The sequence below is a fragment of the Leptopilina boulardi genome, unplaced genomic scaffold (genome assembly GCF_019393585.1).
Source record: "Leptopilina boulardi isolate dan_hultmark-lab unplaced genomic scaffold, ZJU_Lbou_2.1 LbouV2_195, whole genome shotgun sequence".
NCBI classification, from domain to species: domain Eukaryota; kingdom Metazoa; phylum Arthropoda; class Insecta; order Hymenoptera; family Figitidae; genus Leptopilina; species Leptopilina boulardi.
Window position 1 is genome coordinate 648,431 of NW_026137746.1, and position 21,583 is coordinate 670,013.

At 32.4% G+C, this 21,583-nt stretch overlaps 1 protein-coding gene across 2 annotated transcripts; it reads left to right on the forward strand.

Annotated features, from left to right (window-relative positions):
• The first annotated feature begins 109 nt into the window (after window positions 1-109).
• On the forward strand, window positions 110-12,001 carry LOC127278147 (anaphase-promoting complex subunit 10-like). Of its 2 annotated transcripts, none has more exons than XM_051299707.1 (3): window positions 110-271; window positions 10,994-11,246; window positions 11,643-12,001. In XM_051299707.1, the coding sequence occupies exons 1-3, from the start codon at window positions 259-261 to the stop codon at window positions 11,932-11,934; spliced, it is 558 nt and encodes a 185-aa protein (XP_051155664.1). In that variant the 5' UTR covers window positions 110-258; the 3' UTR covers window positions 11,935-12,001. The 2 variants fall into 2 exon arrangements, with proteins under 2 accessions (XP_051155664.1, XP_051155665.1); XM_051299708.1 differs by having other exon boundaries at window positions 113-271; window positions 10,997-11,246.
• Window positions 12,002-21,583: the final 9,582 nt, after the last annotated feature.

Here is a 21,583-nt window from a genome sequence, read left to right on the forward strand (position 1 = left end):
TTGTACAGGTTCGATAGTGTTCGTAGCGCCAGGCATCTTTTAGAAGAACTAAATTCGTTCAAAGAATGAGTCACTCCCACTACTAGAGTTTCCTGTTTAGCTACTCTAGCAGACATATATATATATATATACCGGTTTATAAACAAAACCTGACAAAACCAACCTATTTTGTGTTTTGAAAGTGCCCACTGATTGTAAAAGCCATAAAAAAACAAATGACACTTAAATATTTAACTGTAATTTAGGAATTTCATTAAAATGAGTAACAAAGGTGAGGACAAAGTAGTAAATAAAAATAAATTAGTTTAATAATTCTGTGGTTGAAAGGCATAACAGCATAACTGCGTTTCTCATGATTTCGAAGAAAACAAGTTTTACTGTTCTCTTCCCGGCTGAAAAAACTTGTACAAAAAAATGTACAAGTTCTTGTACATGTTCAAGTAATGTTCTTAAACAAGTTCAGTACAAGTACTTTTACATGAACACGTTTATGTTCTTGTACAAGAACATTTGTTTAAAAATGTTTTTGAAAAAAATTTGAAATTTCAATTAGTTATAATTATGAAAACTCTTCACTTATGCATGCTAAAAATTATTGCTTAGCTATGAAGGCTTAAGAAAACTACTGCGCAGCATTTAAAGTTTTTAATTTTCAATTTAAAAGACAGAAATGAACATGTACAAGAAATGTCCAGGAAGTTAGCACCGCAAACTACTTTTATTTAAAAAACAAAAATTGTGCTGAATTGTGCTAAATTGTGCCACAAAAAAAATTTTTTTTAAGTTAATATTTTTCATAAAAAAACCAAAAAACGTTTATAAGGCCCAAAACTGCAATCTTTAAAAATTGAATAATGCTCACTTGTGCTGAGTCACCCTTACATAGCTCAACATTGTGCAGTAAAAATTTATTCAAAAAAAAAAATTTCTAACTGTGCCATTCCAGGAGTTTTTTAGCACTTTTCGGAGTAACCTTTCCAAATTAAATGAAACATTTTTTTAATAATATTTATTAATATAAAGGTCCAAAAAAATCACTTTTTAAGTAAAAACAATTGTTTATTTAAAAAATACAACAATAAATAATGCAAAAAATTCACTTTTTTCCTGCAACTCCAAAAAAATTGGTTTAAAGATCAAAATTTTCCTTATTTTTCAAGCTTTAATACCGCACAAGAAACATTGAGTCCGAGAAAATATTCAACTCACAATTTTTTAAACAATGTTTGTTTACTTTTTTGTATTTTATTTACTGTGAAACGTCTGCTAAAGCTGCGCGCGACGTTTGGAAGTTGTCGCTTTCCTTATTGAGCAGAAGCTCATTACACTAGCGTAGTAAAAAACATGTTGTGTGAAAAGTGAAGTTTTTCATCCTTCAAAAATGTTTTTTATGATTTTTTACTGCAAAGTAGATAATTAAAAACCATTCAATGTGATAACCAGAAATTTTTACGTTTCGTTTAATGACAACATAACCTCACTTTTTGCACAACATGCTTTCTACTACGCTAGTGTAATGAGCTTCTGCTCAATAAGGAAAGCGACAACTTCCAAACGTCGCGCGCAGCTTTAGCAGACGTTTCACAGTAAATAAAATACAAAAAAGTAAACAAACATTGTTTAAAAAATTGTGAGTTGAATATTTTCTCGGACTCAATGTTTCTTGTGCGGTATTAAAGCTTGAAAAATAAGGAAAATTTTGATCTTTAAACCAATTTTTTTGGAGTTGCAGGAAAAAAGTGAATTTTTTGCATTATTTATTGTTGTATTTTTTAAATAAACAATTGTTTTTACTTAAAAAGTGATTTTTTTGGACCTTTATATTAATAAATATTATTAAAAAAATGTTTCATTTAATTTGGAAAGGTTACTCCGAAAAGTGCTAAAAAACTCCTGGAATGGCACAACTTTAAAAAATGGAAAAAAAATTTTAAATACAAGTTTTTTTATATGATGACATTTAAAAACAAAAAATTGTGCTGAGTTGTGCTTCTCGAGTACAACAAAAGTCTATCAAAAGTTTTTTCTCAAAATTTAATTTTTTTTTTATAAAATTAGGATTTTTTTATCACGAATAGATTTTTGTCCGGAATTTTCTCAAAAAAAGGAAAATTCGAAAAATAGAAAGTTGTGCTGAGTTGTGCTAATCGAGCACAACAAAAGTCTATGAAAAGTTTTTTTTACAAATTTAAATTTTTTGTAAAATAATTAAGCTTTCTTGATCATGGATGGAATTTTGCCCCGAATTTACTCAAAAAAAGGAAAATTCGAAAAATGGAAAGTTGTGCTGAGTTGTGCTAGTCGGGCACAACAAAAGTCTAGGAAATGTTTTTACTCAAAATTTAATTTTTTTAAAAATAATGAAGATTTATTGATCAGTGATAGATTTTTTCCCGAATTTTCCAAAAAAAGGAAAATTCGAAAAATGGAAAGTTGTGCTGAGTTGTGCTAGTCGAGTACAATAAAAGTCTATGAAAAGTTTTTTCTCACAATTTAATTTTTTTTTAAATAATTGAGATTTCTTGATCACGGATAGATTCTTGCCCCGAATTTTCCAAAAAAAGGAAAATTCGAAAAATGGAAAGTTGTGCTGAGTTGTGCTAGTCGAGCATAAGAAAACTCCAAAACAAATTTCCTTAAAATTCAATTTTTTTGAAAATAATAAAGAATTTTTTGATCACGGATAGATTTTTGCCCCTAATTTTCCAAAAAAAAGGAAAATTCGAAAAACGGAAAGTTGTGCTGAGTTGTGCTAGTCGAGCACAACAAAAGTCTAGGAAAAGTTTTTACTCAAAATTTAATTGTTTCAAAAATAATTAAGAATTTTTGATCAAGAATAGATTTTTGCCCCGAATTATTTCCAAAAAAAGGAAAATTCGAAAAATGGAAAATTGTGCTTATTTGTGCTAGTCGAGCACAACAAAAGTCTATGAAAAGTTTTTACTCAAAATTTAATTTCTTCAAAAATAATTAAGGTTTTTGTGATCAGGAATAGATTTTAGACCCGAGTTTAACCAAAAAAAGAAAATTCGAAACATGTAAAATTGTGCTAAGTTGTGCTGGTCGAATCCGTGATCAAGAAATCTTAATTATTTTAAAAAAAATTAAATTGTGAGAAAAAACTTTTCATAGACTTTTGTTGTGCTCGACTAGCACAACTCAGCACAACTTTCCATTTTTCGAATTTTCCTTTTTTTTGGAAAATTAGGGGCAAAAATCTATCCGTGATCAAAAAATTCTTTATTATTTTCAAAAAAATTGAATTTTAAGGAAATTTGTTTTATAGTTTTCTTATGCTCGACTAGCACAACTCAGCACAACTTTCCATTTTTCGAATTTTCCTTTTTTTGGAAAATTCGGGAAAAAATCTATCACTGATCAATAAATCTTCATTATTTTTAAAAAAATTAAATTTTGAGTAAAAACATTTCCTAGACTTTTGTTGTGCCCGACTAGCACAACTTAGCACAACTTTCCATTTTTCGAATTTTCCTGTTTTTGGAAAATTCGGGGCAAAAATCTATCACTGATCAAAAAATCTTAATTATTTTAAAAAAAAATTAAATTTTGTGTAAAAACTTTTCATAGGCTTTTGTAGAGCTCGACAAGCACAACACAGCACAACTTTCTATTTTTCGAATTTTCCTTTTTTTGAGTAAATTCGGGGCAAAATTCCATCCATGATCAAGAAAGCTTAATTATTTTACAAAAAATTTAAATTTGTAAAAAAAACTTTTCATAGACTTTTGTTGTGCTCGATTAGCACAACTCAGCACAACTTTCTATTTTTCGAATTTTCCTTTTTTTGAGAAAATTCCGGACAAAAATCTATTCGTGATAAAAAAATCCTAATTTTATAAAAAAAAAATTAAATTTTGAGAAAAAACTTTTGATAGACTTTTGTTGTACTCGAGAAGCACAACTCAGCACAATTTTTTGTTTTTAAATGTCATCATATAAAAAAACTTGTATTTAAAATTTTTTTTCCATTTTTTAAAGTTAGAAATTTTTTTTTTTTAATAAATTTTTACTGCACAATGTTGAGCTATGTAAGGGTGACTCAGCACAAGTGAGCATTATTCAATTTTTAAAGATTGCAGTTTTGGGCCTTATAAACGTTTTTTGGTTTTTTTATGAAAAATATTAACTTAAAAAAAATTTTTTTTGTGGCACAATTTAGCACAATTCAGCACAATTTTTGTTTTTTAAAAAAAAGTAGTTTGCGGTGCTAACTTCCTGGACATGTACAAGAACATGTTCCACATCTGGTACAAGAAAATGTATATGAAACCTGTGCAAGAACAGGTACATTTTCTTGTACAAGTATATTTTCTTGTCCAGGATCTTGTACAAGTTCTGGTACAAGAACATGTCTCAATTCCGGATGCTGAACTTGTTCAAGAACATTACTCGAACATGTACAAGAAAATGAACACGTTCAAGAACTTGTACATTTTCTTGTACAAGTTTTTTCAGCCGGGTTAGTTCTCTAAAATCGAGAAATTAACAGATATGTTTGATATTTGGGTTTAAGTCTAATTATTTAATGTATTTTTAAAATATGTTTATCATTTTTAATAAAAAGGACAAATTGACATAAATATTCACGTGCAATGTTCAGTCAATGTTGTGTCAATATTGACATTACATTTTCACCTAGTTATAAAAATTTCGTTTACTAATATAATAAGTATAGGTGAATATTGACACAACATTGACTATGAACATTGCACGTGAATATTTATAGTGTAATATTCCCTCAAAGTTTCGTGTAAATATTCTTTTCATGAGGACATTTAAACATCGACACAAACTTGTATGAACCTTGCCACTGAAGTTTCCTAACCTTGCCGTGTGAGGTTCTGTCAAGTTTTAGGAAATTTTGGGTGCTGTGTGGGTAAACAACTTCACTCTATTTTATTTCTGTAAAATAAAAAATGTATTTGATAGAGATATACACACATCGGAATCAAATGAATAAGAAGCAGACGATGGGAAAAAATCGGACAAGTGCGAGTTACACTCGCACTAATTCAAGGGTTCTGTACACCAACAATAATAAACTCGTTTTTTATATATAAATAAATAAAGAAACACATTTAAATATCTACTTTGTATAACTTTTATTTTTGATACTTTCACTCAATGTGAAATTTGTGTTACAATTTTTTGCCAAAAATATTGTTTCGTATGATGACGTGTCTCAATAAATAACATGGCTAAATATTTACTCACTAATTATCGCATATATGCAAACCACAGTCGAACTTACCGACAGCTCAACCGTGACTGCCTGCTAAACATATACTCATGAAGTATATCATATTCACAAGTTCCAGTCGAACTTATCGTAACCTCAACCGTGACTGCTGACAAATTTCTACTCATGAAGTATATCATATTCACAAATCCCAGTCGAACTTATCCTAAGCTCAACCGTGACTGCCTGCCGACTTCTATCAAATCCAATCGGTCTCGCTATATTTTTCCTGTAATCTACGCATTAAAATACGTATGTGTACTAAATTGCAGTTCTTCATATACACAAATGTATAAGTTAAGGGGGGGGGCAGGGTCATTTTTTGCAATTTTTTCGAAAAAACCGATTTCTTTCCTTTCTAGCTCGTAGCCATCAAATTCAATCTATCTCGCTATATTTTTCCTGTAATCTACACGTAAAAATAGGTATGTGTACTAAATTGCAGTTTTTCATATAGCAAAATGTGGAAGTTAAGGGGGAGGACATGGTCATTTTTTGCAATTTTTTTTGAAAAAAAACCAAATTCTTTTCTTTCTAGCTCGTAGCCATCAAATCCAATCTGTCTAGCTATATTTTTCCTGTAATTTACACGTGAAAATACGTATGTGTACTAAATTGCAGTTCTTTTTATACCAAAATGTAGAAGTTTAGGGGGGGGGGACACAAAGCTGGGACGGGCGCAATAGTTTTTTCATAAGGGTTCCGTCGGTACACCGAAGGTGTACAGAACCCTAAAAACATTATTTATATTTTATTATTGTGTTATTGTTAGTTATGAAATTGGTTAGGTTTTATTTTTAGTAATTTTACACATTTAAAATCTTTTTTAAATATAACGAAGAGAATGAGGAAAGAAAAGTTTACGAAAAAGAATCATATTTTATCTAAAAAGTTTTTTCTTTCTGAATCTTTTATTATAATATTTTTATTCTAAAATATTTCTTTGATTTGAAGAATGTCAATTGTTTTTTCTCTAAATCCAGTTATGTTGTTATGCTGGTTTCTCATTGCCAAAGCAGTTATGCTATTAGTTTTTGAAACATTTTCTATGTAAGTAGTTGTTTAAATGAAGTGTTACCTATGATTCTCTGAAAAGCATAATTAAATATACAAAAATCCGATATTAACTCCCAAAAATGTCAGTTATGCTGTTACGCCTTTTAACCACAGAATTGTTGGAACATATTAGCAGTGTTTTTTGTTATTATTGCGTTTTTATGAACGCAAATTATTATGTATGAAATACCCACTGTTCTTTTATCCAGAGTTATTAACATTTTAAAATTTTTAAAAAACTTACTTTTTTGCATTATTTATTTAAAAATCTTTATGTTACTTAAAATTATCAATAAACAACTTTTGCGAAAATATTTAAGAACGAATCAATTGACCTATTATTGAATCTTATTATAAAAAATTACGAAGTTATTGATGTTAAAAATCTAATTCTGCAAACTCCCAGAATCTACAATAACTTAACACCGTTTTAAAATTATTATAATACTATACAAGTTAACATAAGTTGATCACAAAAAATCTTCACGAGGAAGCAATGGGTTCATGAAATGAACACAAAAAATTCATACTTCAACTTGGGATTCAACTTGGATTTCAACTATAACTCGAAATTTAATTATTTTTACATTATTTTTCGAAAATCCAATTATCTGAAAGCATTTTTTAATTTAAAAATTTTTAAGAGGTTACACCACTTTGAAATTTAAAAAAAATAAAAAAATTTTTTTTTTGCTTAAAGTACACCTTATAGGCATAGAAATGATATGCTTTATGGACCCGGCGTAGCTGATTAGAGGTAATTTTTAATTTAAACATTGTTAATCAGGACCAAACTGTTATGAAAAGTTTAAACAAAAAACCACGTTTCGATGATTTCGTTTGTCATCATCTTCAGGTTAAACTTTAGTAAATATTTTAACAATTTTATTTAACGTCGTTCATTGTTTTGTGACAATAAAATTTATTGTAATTAATTAATTATTTACAATAATTTATTCTTATTTAATAACAATTAAAAACTAAGGAACTAAAGAAATTCTGATAATATAACAGAATTCCGAGTAATCATGACTATTTATAATATAAGGTTTATTAAAATAGTATTTCAATAGTCAAAATTTTACATATCAAATTATTATAAATTATTTTAAAAATTATAAATTAATAAATATTAAAAAGAGAATAATATTATAAAGAAATGAGTTTGAATGAAGAAAAATATAATTTCGAAAATAATAGAAATAGAGGGGTAATATTTATATATAGGTAAAACACAATGGAAAAATAAACAGAAAAAATAATAGAAAGAGAAGAAAGATATTAAATTCAAATAAAAATAAATATTAATTAAATTTAAATTTTAAGATTTTATAATATTAATAAAGAATAGGATATAAAAATTATTATTAGATTAAAAAAATAATTTTACATTTTCTAAATATAAAATAAAATAAAAATTACTTTATTGATAAAAATAAAAATAATATAACATAATTTTATTATTATTTATTAAAGTAAAACTTATTTAAAAGTTAATGGTAAAAATTATAAAATTATTATTTCTTGAGATATTAAAGATTTTGTAAAATAAAATTCAGTTACAGGAAAATAAATGACAGCTAGACAATGTCATTGTTTTCGGCAAGCGTTAGAATCGGTAATAGAAAATTGAAGAATCACTTTGTCCTTTGCAATATAGTTTGAATATAATTGGCTATCAAAAATAAGACGTGACGAAAAGTTTAACTTAGAGGGAGAAATTGGCGGTAAGATATACTTATGGTAGAAGCACCTTGTGAAATTGAAAAGTAATGAGCGAAAATCGCGGATTCTCGCTTAAACAATTTAAAGTTTCTTACTCAGACATTCCAACATTTTGAAATTATAGAAGCCTCTAAAAAATAAAGATAGGGACGAGCATTTATAATCCGAGAAAATGCACACTTCTGTTTCTTAATTGTCAGGGGCTATCTTAAAGATTCTTACCAACACAATCAGTTTTTGAATTAAAGAGATTTTAAAGATCTAATCGTAAAAAAGAAACTGAAAATTACTTTATTTGTAGAAAATCAATTGTCAGGAGCTATCCAACGAATTTTGCCAACACGATTGGTTTTCCAAAGTAGTAATAAAAATTCCTTTGCTAAAGATAATCAATTGTCAGGAGCTATCTAACGATTTCTACCAACACGATTAATTTTCCAAGAGTGGTATAAGGAGCAAATCGTAATTGTAGTATAATATTCTTATAAGCCATGTGCATTGCAATAGGCAATCCACATGACAATCTGAAAGATTAAACAATAGATATGATCCCAGTCAACACAAAAACATATCTAATTTACGATATTATTAATGTATTTAAATTAATTATCTAACAGGGTCTTTTTAGAGAAGGTTTCTAAAAAAGTCGTAGTTTAAAAATTTAATGTTAAATTATGATTAATCACTTAAATTTAATTTATTTATAAAAAAAAATAGTTAAAAATATAAATAGGAGAAAGCAGTACCATAATTTTGGTTACGTAAATTTTCCAGAATATTTATTAGTAAAAATAATTCATTTTCTATTATTTTTAGATTACAAATTCAAGTTAAATATTTCTAAACGAAACCGAACATTTTGCACGTGATTAAATATCACAAATGCAATTGCATTTGTGATATTTAATAATATTTAATAAAAATAAATATAAACACACCTTAAGGTGTGTTTATATTTATTTTTATTTATTTATGATTATAATTCTTAACTTATTTGAAAATAAAGTTTATTGTATTCGAATTAAAGAAGGAATTCACAATTGTTTATTTGAGTAACAAAAGATTAATCAATCAGATGGTTTATATTAAAATTTTAAAAATGAAAATATTTTATTTAATATTTTTTTAGAATCAAATTTTTCAAAACGATAAACAATCAATTGTTTAAACAAGTAGAAAAATTTCGCAAAATTAATAAAAAAAAGTTAAAAAACTAAATAATTATTCAAAAGATTCCTCTAATTTGGTTTGAAAGCAACAAATATTTTAAAAATACAAGATATCTTCTATTATATTAAGTTAACAAATTTCCAAAAGCGACACCGACACCGTTCTTGGAAAATCTATTTTCACTTATTTTCAAATAAATCAAAATACTTTGTCATATGCTTTAAGAAAATCTTACATACTTTTTTTTGTAGCATGTTTTTTCAATTTTAACCCGAAAAAGGGTTATTTTGCATTTTCATTCCAAAAAAGGGTTATTTTGCAATTTTATGCAATTTTTTACGAATTTTTGGATATATACCTTTAAAATTACTCTATTTTTAAAAAGTTACTTATAAACAATTTTTTTCAATTTTTTAACCCGAAAAAGGGTTATTTTGCATTTTCATCCCAAAAAAAGGTTATCTTGCAATTCTATGCAATTTTTTACGAATTTTTGGATATATACCTTTAAAATCTCTTTATAAAGGTTTACTCTGGATAATAAAAATAAATACCGATATTTTAAAAGGTTTTTCGATTTATTATGAACATTTTTCTCAAAAATTTTCAAAATCTCCATGTGTTTGTGGGGCAATTTACAGCAATATAATATAATATAATATAATATAATATAATTAATATTGTTGATATAATTATAATAAATTAAAACATTTAATATTTAACAATTGTCATTTCATCCTTCAATGATAATGATCAAAATTAAGATAAATTTTATACAATATTAATAATATATTAATTTAAAACATAAATTATAGATATAATATACATAAACTACAATAAGTAAACAACAATAAGTACAACTACAACCGAGCGAGCGTTAGCGAGCGAGGAATACATCGCTAGTGAAAATAAATATAAAGTAAGAAATAAGCAAAAAAACAAAACAATATATACTCGAATTAGTAAGAAATTTTGTTTCATTTATAATATTATACTATATTTTGATAATCTTATCTGATGATATAGTTCTCACGTGTCTTATTATATTCGATAATAATTAAATTAAGAATACAAACGTCCCTTTAAATTTGGACAATAGCTATTATTCTGTTTGCTGAAAAATTTACAGTATGTGGATGATAATTACCTTAACATTTATGTTTACAGTCATTAAAGCACGTGATTGTACTCAATTGATGCTCGGAATCAATGTGTAATTAGAAAAATCAAAATAAATAAATATTATCTATAATATAATAAAAACCTCTAGTCTGAGATACTTTAGTCATCTATTTGGAAAACAATTTTAGTTATACATATTTTTAAAGGCTTACTTTGGTTCGCACCCTGAATTCGTGGTATAAAAATTAGAAATAATTTCCCGGCAAATAAAAACTAATTCATTTGAATTGAAATAAATATACCCTGGGCTTCAATAAATCCCGCTTAGCTTCTCCTGAATTCGATAAAGCTGTATTCAACTTCCTAACTCTCTATTCATACATATTCAATGAACAAACTTTTGAGCTTTAATTTTTTTTTCAATTCGTCAACAAAAATTCAATAGACATTGGTACGAATTGAATTGAATATACAAAGGGCTTCACTGAATCTTGCTTAGACAAATACGAATTGGACCTTGCTAAAAAAAAGTTAATTCATTTGAATTAGTTTCTTTACTGCAGGTTAAACAACTGATGCATTCAGATCTGTGTATTAAATACAGATATGTGTCTTTTAAATTTTTCTATAAGAGTTTTCGTCTTGAAAATTGCTTTTCAGCAGATAAAGATCCAGTACAGGAAGAAATGTCGGGCAGAGTGCAAGAAGTGGGAAATCAAGCAATTTGGAGTTTATCCAGCTGTAAACCAGGTTTTGGCGTTGATCAACTTCGAGATGATATAACAGAAACTTATTGGCAATCAGATGGACAATTACCACATCTTGTGAATATTCAGTTTCGCAGAAAAACTACTATTCGGGATATTTGTATATACACAGATTACAAACTAGATGAAAGTTATACACCTAGTCGGTAAGAATTACATATTTTCGCTATTGACTTTAGGTAAGGTTTATGAAATAAGTTATATTTAATAAACAAAAATTAAAGTGAATTTATTGTTTGTTTTTCTCTTTAACAAGTGATTCAATTTTTACCTTATTTACTAATATTTCTGTGAATTTTTATCATCTCTATATAAAATTGTCGAAATTATAGTCAACTGTGCAAACACTGAGGTTTGTATTTTAATTTTACTTGGATTTGGAATAATTTCTCATACAATTTTTATGAAGAGAAAAATTACTTTTTGAAGGCTGAGAATAAATGCAATATTTTTAATAGGGACTTTAGAATTTATTGTTTAAAGGAAAATTGTAATATTTAAAAAAAAAATCTTTACTAAATAGTTTTATATTATTGTTGCAGAATTAGTATAAGAGCTGGAACAAATTTTAATGATCTGCAAGAGGTTGAAATTATGGATCTAAATGAGCCAAATGGATGGATAGTAATACCTGTCAAAGATTTAAATGAACGTCCAATTCGTACTTTTATGCTTCAAATAGCTGTTATTAGTAATCACCAAAATGGAAGAGATACTCATATGCGGCAAATTAAAGTGCACAGTCCCGCAATTGAAATTGTCGGTCCACCTGCTTCTTATGTACCTGGTCAATTTCTCACAAACGAATTTCAGCAATATACAGCTATCAGATAAAATTCTTTTCATTTTATTAAAATTATTTTTATATTTGAAAATTACCCAATATAGTGATGCACATCGATCCCGTCTTATTTTGACATTTTTCTCCTTAGAAATCTTGTAACGATAGTAGATAGATTGTTCTGGAGTAATTTATTATAAGTGAATGTCAAAAAAACATGGAATTTCCCAAGTAAATTACAATTATGCGTATAAGAGTAATTTTAATATTATCTGTAAGTTACTCTGAGCTTGTTCAATTTATTATATAGAAATTCAAAAGAGGATATCAATCCTAGACCAAAACGTCGAAAAGGTAATGGCAAACCATTAGAGGAATCATTCGAATTTAATGTAGATGGTAGTGGAATGAAATGGGGAAAATTCAAAATTTGTTTATTGAAAGACCTTCCTGTCGAAAAAATTTTCAAAATGACTGCAAATATTAATTAATTTTAATTCAGTCGATTAAATTGTATTTGTTTTATTAAATACCGAAATTATCAGATTAAATCGAGGGGGAATTCACTCAGGTAGTCAAGTGTACATTCTTGTAATAATTTGTTTCTCAACGCGACAAATAGTTAATCAACACATTAACTGTGTTCCGTAATATGGCAAGCAGTGGTTGTATTTTAAAAATGAGGTACATTTAATTTTAAAAATATTATTCTCCTAATTCGGACAGAAGTGGCTAAATCGGAAAAATACCAGTTATCCCGAGTTTGTGTACTTTTATTTGCCTCCACGGAATTAAAGATTTATTCACATATAAAACGACAGGAAGTAAAATAGGAAGAGTATAAACATTTGCGTAGTACTGATATTTATCGTCTGGGGCAGCACCTGACGGCTACAAAAAATTTCTTATTTTACTTCCTGACGTCGTTTATCGTAATAAAGTTTCAATTTCTCGTGCGTAAATTAAAGTACAACATTTAAGGATAACGTATTTTTTTCGATTTTTCCGTTTCTATCCGAGTTGAGAGAAAAATTCTTTTTAAAGTAAATGCACATACGAGGAGTATTGTAATGTTCGCTCTTACAGACTACTCCTGATTGAAAAAACTGGTACTGGATCATGTACACGATCGTGCACCAATCTTGCACGTGTTCATTCACCAGGCCATGTACAAAAGCAGCAAGTGAAGATATAAAAAGTATTGGAACGATCTTGTACTAGAACATGTTCCAGAACATGCATATGTTAAGTTCAAGTACAAGTTTTTTCAATCGGGAGAAAACAACCGACCTGGTACCGAAATTTCTGCCGGTTTGGTACCGGGTCGGTCATGGATAATAACACGGGAAATATCCGGCCGGGTTCTTGTCTTTAGTGTTTTAATACCGGTTTACTGCCGGCGAACCACCGGCTGCGTACTAGACCAGTGAAAATTTAAGAACCGGCTTAGTACCGGGCCGGTCTCAACAATGATAACCCAGCAACTATCCGGGCCTGGTACCAATATTCAAACCCGTTTTTATACCGGCAAAGGAGTTGGGTCGGCATTAAAACTAGTACCGGCCCAATACCGACATTTAGGCCTAGCGTATGTTATAAATGTATACAGTACTAAATAATTATTAACATCACGATTAAATAATTTAAATTGACGTTCTGAAATGTTCTTTTCTATAGAGTTACAAGATTTTGCACTCTTTGCTTTCTTTGCATTCACCTCTCATAAGCAGGTTTTAGGTCAGCGGATGTTGCATCGACTTTGCAGCCCTAGTGTCCAGAGTTCAATTCCCCGTGTCGTCAGATTTTCAATTTAAGGTTTTTGTTAATTCTTAATAATTCATATGTTTCAGCATTCTGCGTATAATGTTTAAATTAAATCAACTAATATTTAATATAATATAGAATGTGTTAATATTAAATTGTTATCTGATACAGTGCCAATATAACGCCGACAGAAAAGTTTGTGACGGGTAATTTTAATAATAGGATTAAGATCCCATTATCCGCGTGATTCGCCAGTATTAAACCCCTTTCCATATTACTCTATAAAAAACACACAACAAATCTCATGGGGAGATCCCGCTAAGACCTTATGACGCGGACGACGTTGAGACGAAAGAAGATCCCCAAAATGGTATTCAACACTTACCGTTGACAAAGCCGGTGAAATTCCTTGGAGATAATACGTCCTTGAATTTTGTAGAAAAGGAAAACGTCACGACAATAAAGAAATAAAAATAACCAAAAGCTAGTATACAAAACAAAATTGTGATTTATTAATACTATCGATTGATTACTATAATCTCAAAAACCGCGCACCCGCAAAGAAATAAACTTCTTCCTCTGAGGTCCAAAAAGTGTATGCTACTACTGAAAAAGAAAGAACCTTCCTGATTTCTCCACCCGCTCTCCTTCCTATTGCGGTCTTCGTCGCTCGACTGGGATCAAAATTCGAAAGCCACAGATCACACCAAAATGAACCCGCTTATTTTTCTCTAATAACGAACACTACGTTATAATCCCCTCTCCTAGGCCGATGGTGCCTTTAGGTAACATCGCCGAATATCCTTAAACATTTTCCCTCAACCACAAAGACGAAAGTGCAAATAATTAATAATCACAATGATAATACAATTCATTAATTTTAATACAATAACTGTTTGGTTCTAGGCTAGTATAATCTATAATACTGGGTAATAACTAATGCTTATATAAAACAAAATAAACTTTCCTTTTCGAAATAACATAAACCTTCGAAATCTTTACATTAGTATTACAGTAATTGTTCACATTAAACTTAAAGACTTTTTGATCATACTATAATACTATTAGAACCATAATTTCAAAAACAAAAGAAAACCGCTGATACATTATCAGATCACTGATCATTTAAATTCTCCCGCTGATATCTGCGAATCAACTGGCTCTTTGCCTAAATGATCAATTCTGGTGAGAGACCCTGCAACAGCCGTTCCAACTCTCTCAGATCAGTGATCAAACCCGGTGATGAAGTAGACGAAACCTGACGTTGTGGGACAGATGGCGCCGGTAACTCTACTTTTAACCCCCCTTGAACAGGCAGCTGACCCTGAATCGGTTTCACTTCTGGTCTATCAATCCGCTAATTATTATCAAATGATGTATTGTCACCCATGTGACTTTGCCAAACCGCGGATGTGGATCTGTAATTCCTTGCTCTTTTTTCCTCAGTTCTAACCCGTCGATGCTTATCGTATGCTTCCTTGCATACTTCGGCTATAATAATACCCTTCTGATTATCACTTGTCTGAGTGTCGAAATCATGCCATTCTTTACCGCTAATTCGCCACAAAACCTTGCCCAACTAAACTTCCATATCCATATCCTTGCAAAAGTCTACGCCCAAAATCAAATCATGAGTTAGGGAATTTACGGCCCTTAATTTGAAAGACTGCGTACATCCATCCACTGTCAACCATAATCTCAATTTACCCAATGTTTTACTGAATCCCCCAATAGCACTTTGGAGAGACGTATCAGCTGCGACCAAATTCTGTCTAAATTTTTCCGCTAACCTGGGATCTACCACTAAAATCATCGCCCCTGGATCAAACAAAGCGACATAGGGTTTGTCCCCAACTATAACTTTTAGGAAATATCTATTTTCAGTACGTGTCCTATCTACACACACGTCTTCATCTAAAGGCTCAGCTCCCATATCAGCAGCATTTCCTCCCTCCTGTACTATACCTGTTGAAAAATTTTCAACTCTATTAGTACCACCTGTAACGGATAATTTTAATAATAAGATCTAAATCCCATTATCCGCGTGATCCGCTAGCAATAAACCCCTTTCCGTAAAAACACTCACAACAAATCTAATGGGGAGATTCCGCTAAGACAACGACGACGCGGACGACGTTGAGAACAAAAAGATTCCAAATATTATAACCAACACTTACCGTTGATAAGCCGGTGAAATTCGTTGGTGAAAAACACGTACTGGAATCTCGCAGCAACAAACGGAAGGAAAACGTCACGACAAATAATAAATAAGAAAAATGACAAAATTCAATATATATCTCAAAATTGTGATTTATTACTCCAAAACTCGATTACTCAAAATCTACAAAAACGCGCACCCGCAAATAAAAAAGACAAACTTATTCCTCTGAGGTCCCAAAAGAGAGTCTCGATACTTCCTAAAAAGAAAAGAAACTTCCTCATTTCTCCACCTGCTCTGCTTCCTATTGCTGTCTTCGTCGCTCTGCTGGGACCAGTCGAACTCGTTCTCTCTCTCACTCCAAAGGAACCTGTAAGAAATCGGCCCGGGCCGCCAACATAGAGATAATATAAATAGAGTGGAGATGGTCTGTATAGAGGCGTCCGTTTGATAGAAAGAGAACGCGATTTTAGCACCAGTAGGTGTCTCTCTTGCGCTGGTGCTTATTGAAGGACAGATACTGGTGTTAAATCTTTCTTCTCTTTCCAACCCATTCTGTTTATGTCAGGACACTTCCCTCTTACGCAGCCGCCTATACCTTGTCTACTCTATTTATATTATCTCTATGGCCGCCAACCCTCGGGGACTTCCGCCAATACGACTGCGCAAACCATTTGCCAGAAAGACATGACAGAGGACACTCAAAACCGCTAATAAGGTTATTCAAGTTGGGTGGGGGAAAGCCAAGATGGATGATGGCTGGTGCACAAGCATCCTATCAGCATTCATTCCCACGAGAAATTTCTCGTGGGAATGAATGCTGATAGGCTGATAGGTGCACCAGCCATCATCCATCTTGGCTTTCCCCCACCCAACTTGAATAACCTTATAGGGAAATTCGATCCAAAATCCGAAAGCCACAGATCACACCAAAATGAACCCGCTTAATTTCCTCTAATAACGAACACTTCGTTACAATCCCCTCTCCTAGGCCGATGGTGCCTTTAGGTAACATCGCCGAAAATCCTTAAACATTTTCCCTCAACCGCAAAGAAAGAACAGGTGCTAATAATTAATAATCACAATGGTCATAAACTTCATTAACTTTAATATAATAATTGTTTGGTTCTAGACTAGTGGGATCTATAATACTGAATAAACACTAATGCTTATATAAAACAAAATAACTTTCCTTTTCGAAAAAAAACATAAACCTTCGAAAAATTTTTTTAACATTATTATCACAGTAATTGTTCAAATTAACTTAAAGACTTTTAATCATATTCTAATACTGTTAGAACCATAACTTAAAAGAAACAAAAGAAAACCGCTGATACATTATCAGATCACTGATTATTTACATTCTCCCGCTGTTATCTACGAATCAACTGGCTCTTTGCCTCAATAATCAATTTAGGAGAGAGACCTTGCAACAACCGTTCCAACTCTCTCAAATCAGTGATTAAACCCGGTGATGAATCAGACGAACCCTGACGTTCTGGGACGGATGGTCCCGGTGACTCCACTTTTGATCCTCCGTGAACAGGGAGCTGACTCCGAATCGGCTTTACTTCCGGTCTATCGATCCGCTGATTATGATCACCAGGAACATTGTCACCCCTGTGGCTTTGCTTAACCGCTGATGTGGAAAGGCCATTCCTGGTTCTTTTCTCTTCAGTTCTTACCCGTCGATGCTTATCGTAAGCTTCTTTGCCATACCTATGGATCATGTCTTGACGGTGAACACTACCACAGCGGGGGCATTCGGTCATAATGACACCAAAACGTCCACAATTCCGACAGAAAATTTCTGATGGGCGAGGACAACTGGTGGAACGATGGGTAAACTCCCAACAGTTGAAACAGCTTCCCATGGGGGGATCCAACTCCGGATCAGTCGCGATTAAATCCAACCGGCCAAACATAATTCCGGATCTGATAACTGGACGCGACGAACTCTTCGGCGCGAGCTTTACTCTCGTCCTCGCTCGAATGTCCGGTAATGTGGAGGTTGATGATACCGCTGATGGGGAAGGGTCCCTTGGACTCACCAGATCGCTAAGGTCCAACTGGCGACGAGCTCTCAAGTCGAGCTCACGCTCCTTGGCCTGTTGGTAAGTGCCGCTGACAATATTATTGTTGTCTGGGTCTTCCAGACAACACAAACTCTCCGCTGAACCCGCCTCCTTGGACACATCCGTCCAGACATTTGAAGATGGTGATTGCTCAATCACTGTCTCTCAGGCTCTACTACCACGGTATCCGTGACGCCAGATGGCTCCGCTGATTCAATATGGACCAACTGATCCATCTCTTCCTCACCAATCATAATGTCTAAATCGACATCGGCTAATGGATCCGTGGCCGGTTCCTCACTAATCTCCTCTAAAACCTCCTGTCGGTGCCGGTAGACATCAACAAAACGATGAGAGAGCAACTCTGGACGCAAATCCACCTCCGGTGTCTCGTCCTCGAATTCACCAACAACCGTTGTCGATCCGCGCTTTGCGCCCCTCCTCGACCTGACGGTGTTATACCTCCACATGACCAACTGGTAATTTGGAAACCGCTGACAAAAAAAATTGGACCAGTAATCTACAAGAAAGAAAAAGAACAGTTAATTATCATTCACAATCCAGATTGGCAATTACGAGGCGGTATATATCTTTTGATATCTGACACATGAACTTTCGCAACACGACGATTATTTTCCAAATTAAGCTCGTATACCGTCGGAGACAATTGTTTAACAATTTCAAACGGACCCTCATACTTGGGGGTCAATTTCGCTGAAAACCGTTGACTCGCATTCGAAAGCTTATGCGTTTTCCACAATACCATATCACCTACGCTAAATGTCGCCTCCCGCTTATTCCTGTTGTAATAACCTGCTTGCTTTTCCCGTTCCTTATCGATAAACCTGGCCATTAAATCCCTCAACGCGCTCAATCGTCTCATCCGATCTCCCCATACCTCCGGATCAATACGTTGAACCGAGGTAGTATCTTCGACCGCACGACGCAAACTTTGAACAGGTTCAGGCTGCCGACCATAATTTAAAAATGCCGGTGACATCTTTGTTGTCGACTGTACCGCTGTATTCACCGCATGCCTAAACTCGTGTACGTGCTTATCCCACTCTCGATGATCAGCCCCAACAAAAGTCGCGATCATCGTCTTAAGCACGCGATTACTCCGTTCAACAGGGTTCGCTTGAGGATGATAAGGCGGGGTGGTCAAATGTCTGACGCCATATTCCTCTAAGGTCGATTTCAGATATTTGTTATCGAATTCTTTACCATTATCGGTCAAAAGAAATTTCGGTGTACCCCATCTGAATAAAACTAACTCCTCAAAGGCCCTGGCAATCGTTTTACCATCCGCTGATCTCAAAGGTTTGACCTCTACCCAACGCGAAAACAAATCCTGGAAAACCACAAGATTCCGACACTGATTTTTGCTTGGTGGAAATTCCATGCAATCGGCCGCTACCACTATCCAAGGCTATTCCACTATTCTTTTGCCCATTAGACCTTTAGGTCCTTCCTGTGAAACCTTATGCAGTTGACATTTCTGACACGATTTAACAAAATTGTGTACATCGAACCACACTCCCTGCCAGTAATACTCTGTGGCTACCCGGCCATACGTCTTTTCCACCCCTAGATGACCAGCTGATAACCCATCATCATAAAATCATCATAAAATCATCATAACAATCATAAGTAATTGTCCTGAAAATGTAGGACACTCTGTCCCATTTAAATTATCACACATTTCCGGTAATTGTCTCGAAATTGTAGGACACTCTGTCCCATTTAAATTAGCGACCTTATTCCGCTGATCAACCAGCGATTCCCCTTCACTAATATCTGAGTATTCCATTAGTTTTAATTCATTGTCATTATTATCTTGCGAAGTAGGTCCCTCTATTGTCCCACTAAGTTGAGTCGGGGGGAGGGTTGTTCTGTCCCGCCCCCTTGCGCGTTTTCCACATTCTGACGCATTGCAAAACAATTTGGCCAATTCGCACAGATAGCTTCCTGAAAATTAACTGTCTGAAAACCCCCGGTACTACGACTTTGCTGCACATTGGGAAATTGTGACCCGTTTTTTTTACACCTAAACTCTTCGTCGCTCGGCTGGGACCAATTCGACTCGTTCTCTCTCTCACTCCAAAGGAATCTGTAAGAAATCGGCCCGGGTCGCCAACCCCCGGGGACTTCCGCCAATATGACTGCGCAAACCATTTACCAGAAAGACATGACAGAGGACACTCAAAAACACTAATATGAAAATTCGATCAAAATTCGAAAGCCACGGATCACACCAAAATGAACCCGCTTATTTTCCTCTAATAACGAACACTTCGTTATAAGTTACAAAAATTATACCTTCTCATATGATGCGAATGTAAAAATTTCTTTTTAACCACTGGCCCGGTAGTTTACCAGCACGGTTACTTCCCGGGTTATCATCCATGACTGATCCGGTACCCCACCGGTGGTTTGCCGGCAGTAAACCGTTTTAAAACACTAAAAACAAGAATCGAGACGGTGGTTTACCAGCACCGGCGCGGATAGTTGCTGGGTTATCATCCTTGACCGCACTGGTTCCACGCCACGACCGGCATTTCTGCCGGCACAGGTTGAATATTTAAAGTCTGCCGTTGGTACCGGCCGGTACCAGGTCAGTCGTCGATTTCTGCCTGGGCATTGTCATACATTGTGTTAAAAAGTATGGTTAAAAATGCCACAAATGAATCGATTATTGCAAAAGTAATAGTAACCTGGAACGAAAATTTTAAGAATTTTATGGCATTCTATTAACAACAAAATTTGTGATCTTTGTTATTGTTATTTAAAATTAATATTTCCTGCTTTAAATCATGTTTATTTTTGTAAATTTGTAATTTTTTTATAAATATAAACAATTTAGTATAGTAATTTAATAAACAAAAATAATCTTTCATTTTTTACCTATTTTGAAGATGTTATTGTTGCATATTACTCCTTTTTTAAAATCTGAAATGGTTTTAAAAAAACTTTATTATTTACATTTATAGTTCAAATAAATAAAAAATTTTTACAGTCCACATTATGAGGATCTTTGTAACAATGCGACACTCTGATTTCTACTAAATTATATTAAAATTTAATAAATAGTTTTAAATTTTGTTTTATTTGAATACACATTAATAACATTAATACCTGTCTTTAACGGATTACTTGTGTCTCGTGTGCTCTTCTGTCGTAAAAAAATCAAAATTGAATTTTTTTGAAAAAAGTTTTTACACAATCCTAAACAAGTTTTGACGGAGTGATTCGTTTTTTTTGCAAACTGGACTTATATGCGTGTATTTAACGGTTCCTCCAATCCCGTCGCAGGCTCCTTTATTATGAGTCCATGCTCGTGTACTTGCATAAGATCATAAGTAAGTTCATGTACATGATCTTGTGTTAATTTTTGCAAAATTTGTGGAAATTTGTAACATTGGTCATAAAAACTCTTTGTTCATACATGCGAAAAACAACTGCGTAGCTATATATAAGCTATATAGAAAACTACTGCGCAGCCATTAGAGATTTTGATTATAAACTGTAAGGAAAACCCAACATCTTGTACATGATCTTACTCACAATTTTGATTTTTGATTTCGCCTAATTAAAAAAGAAATTTTTATTGAGGTAAAACTATCAACTACACATAACATAAAATTTATGTAGTTCTACCTTTTATCACGGACCGTCACATATTATATTTATAAAAACAAAGTATTT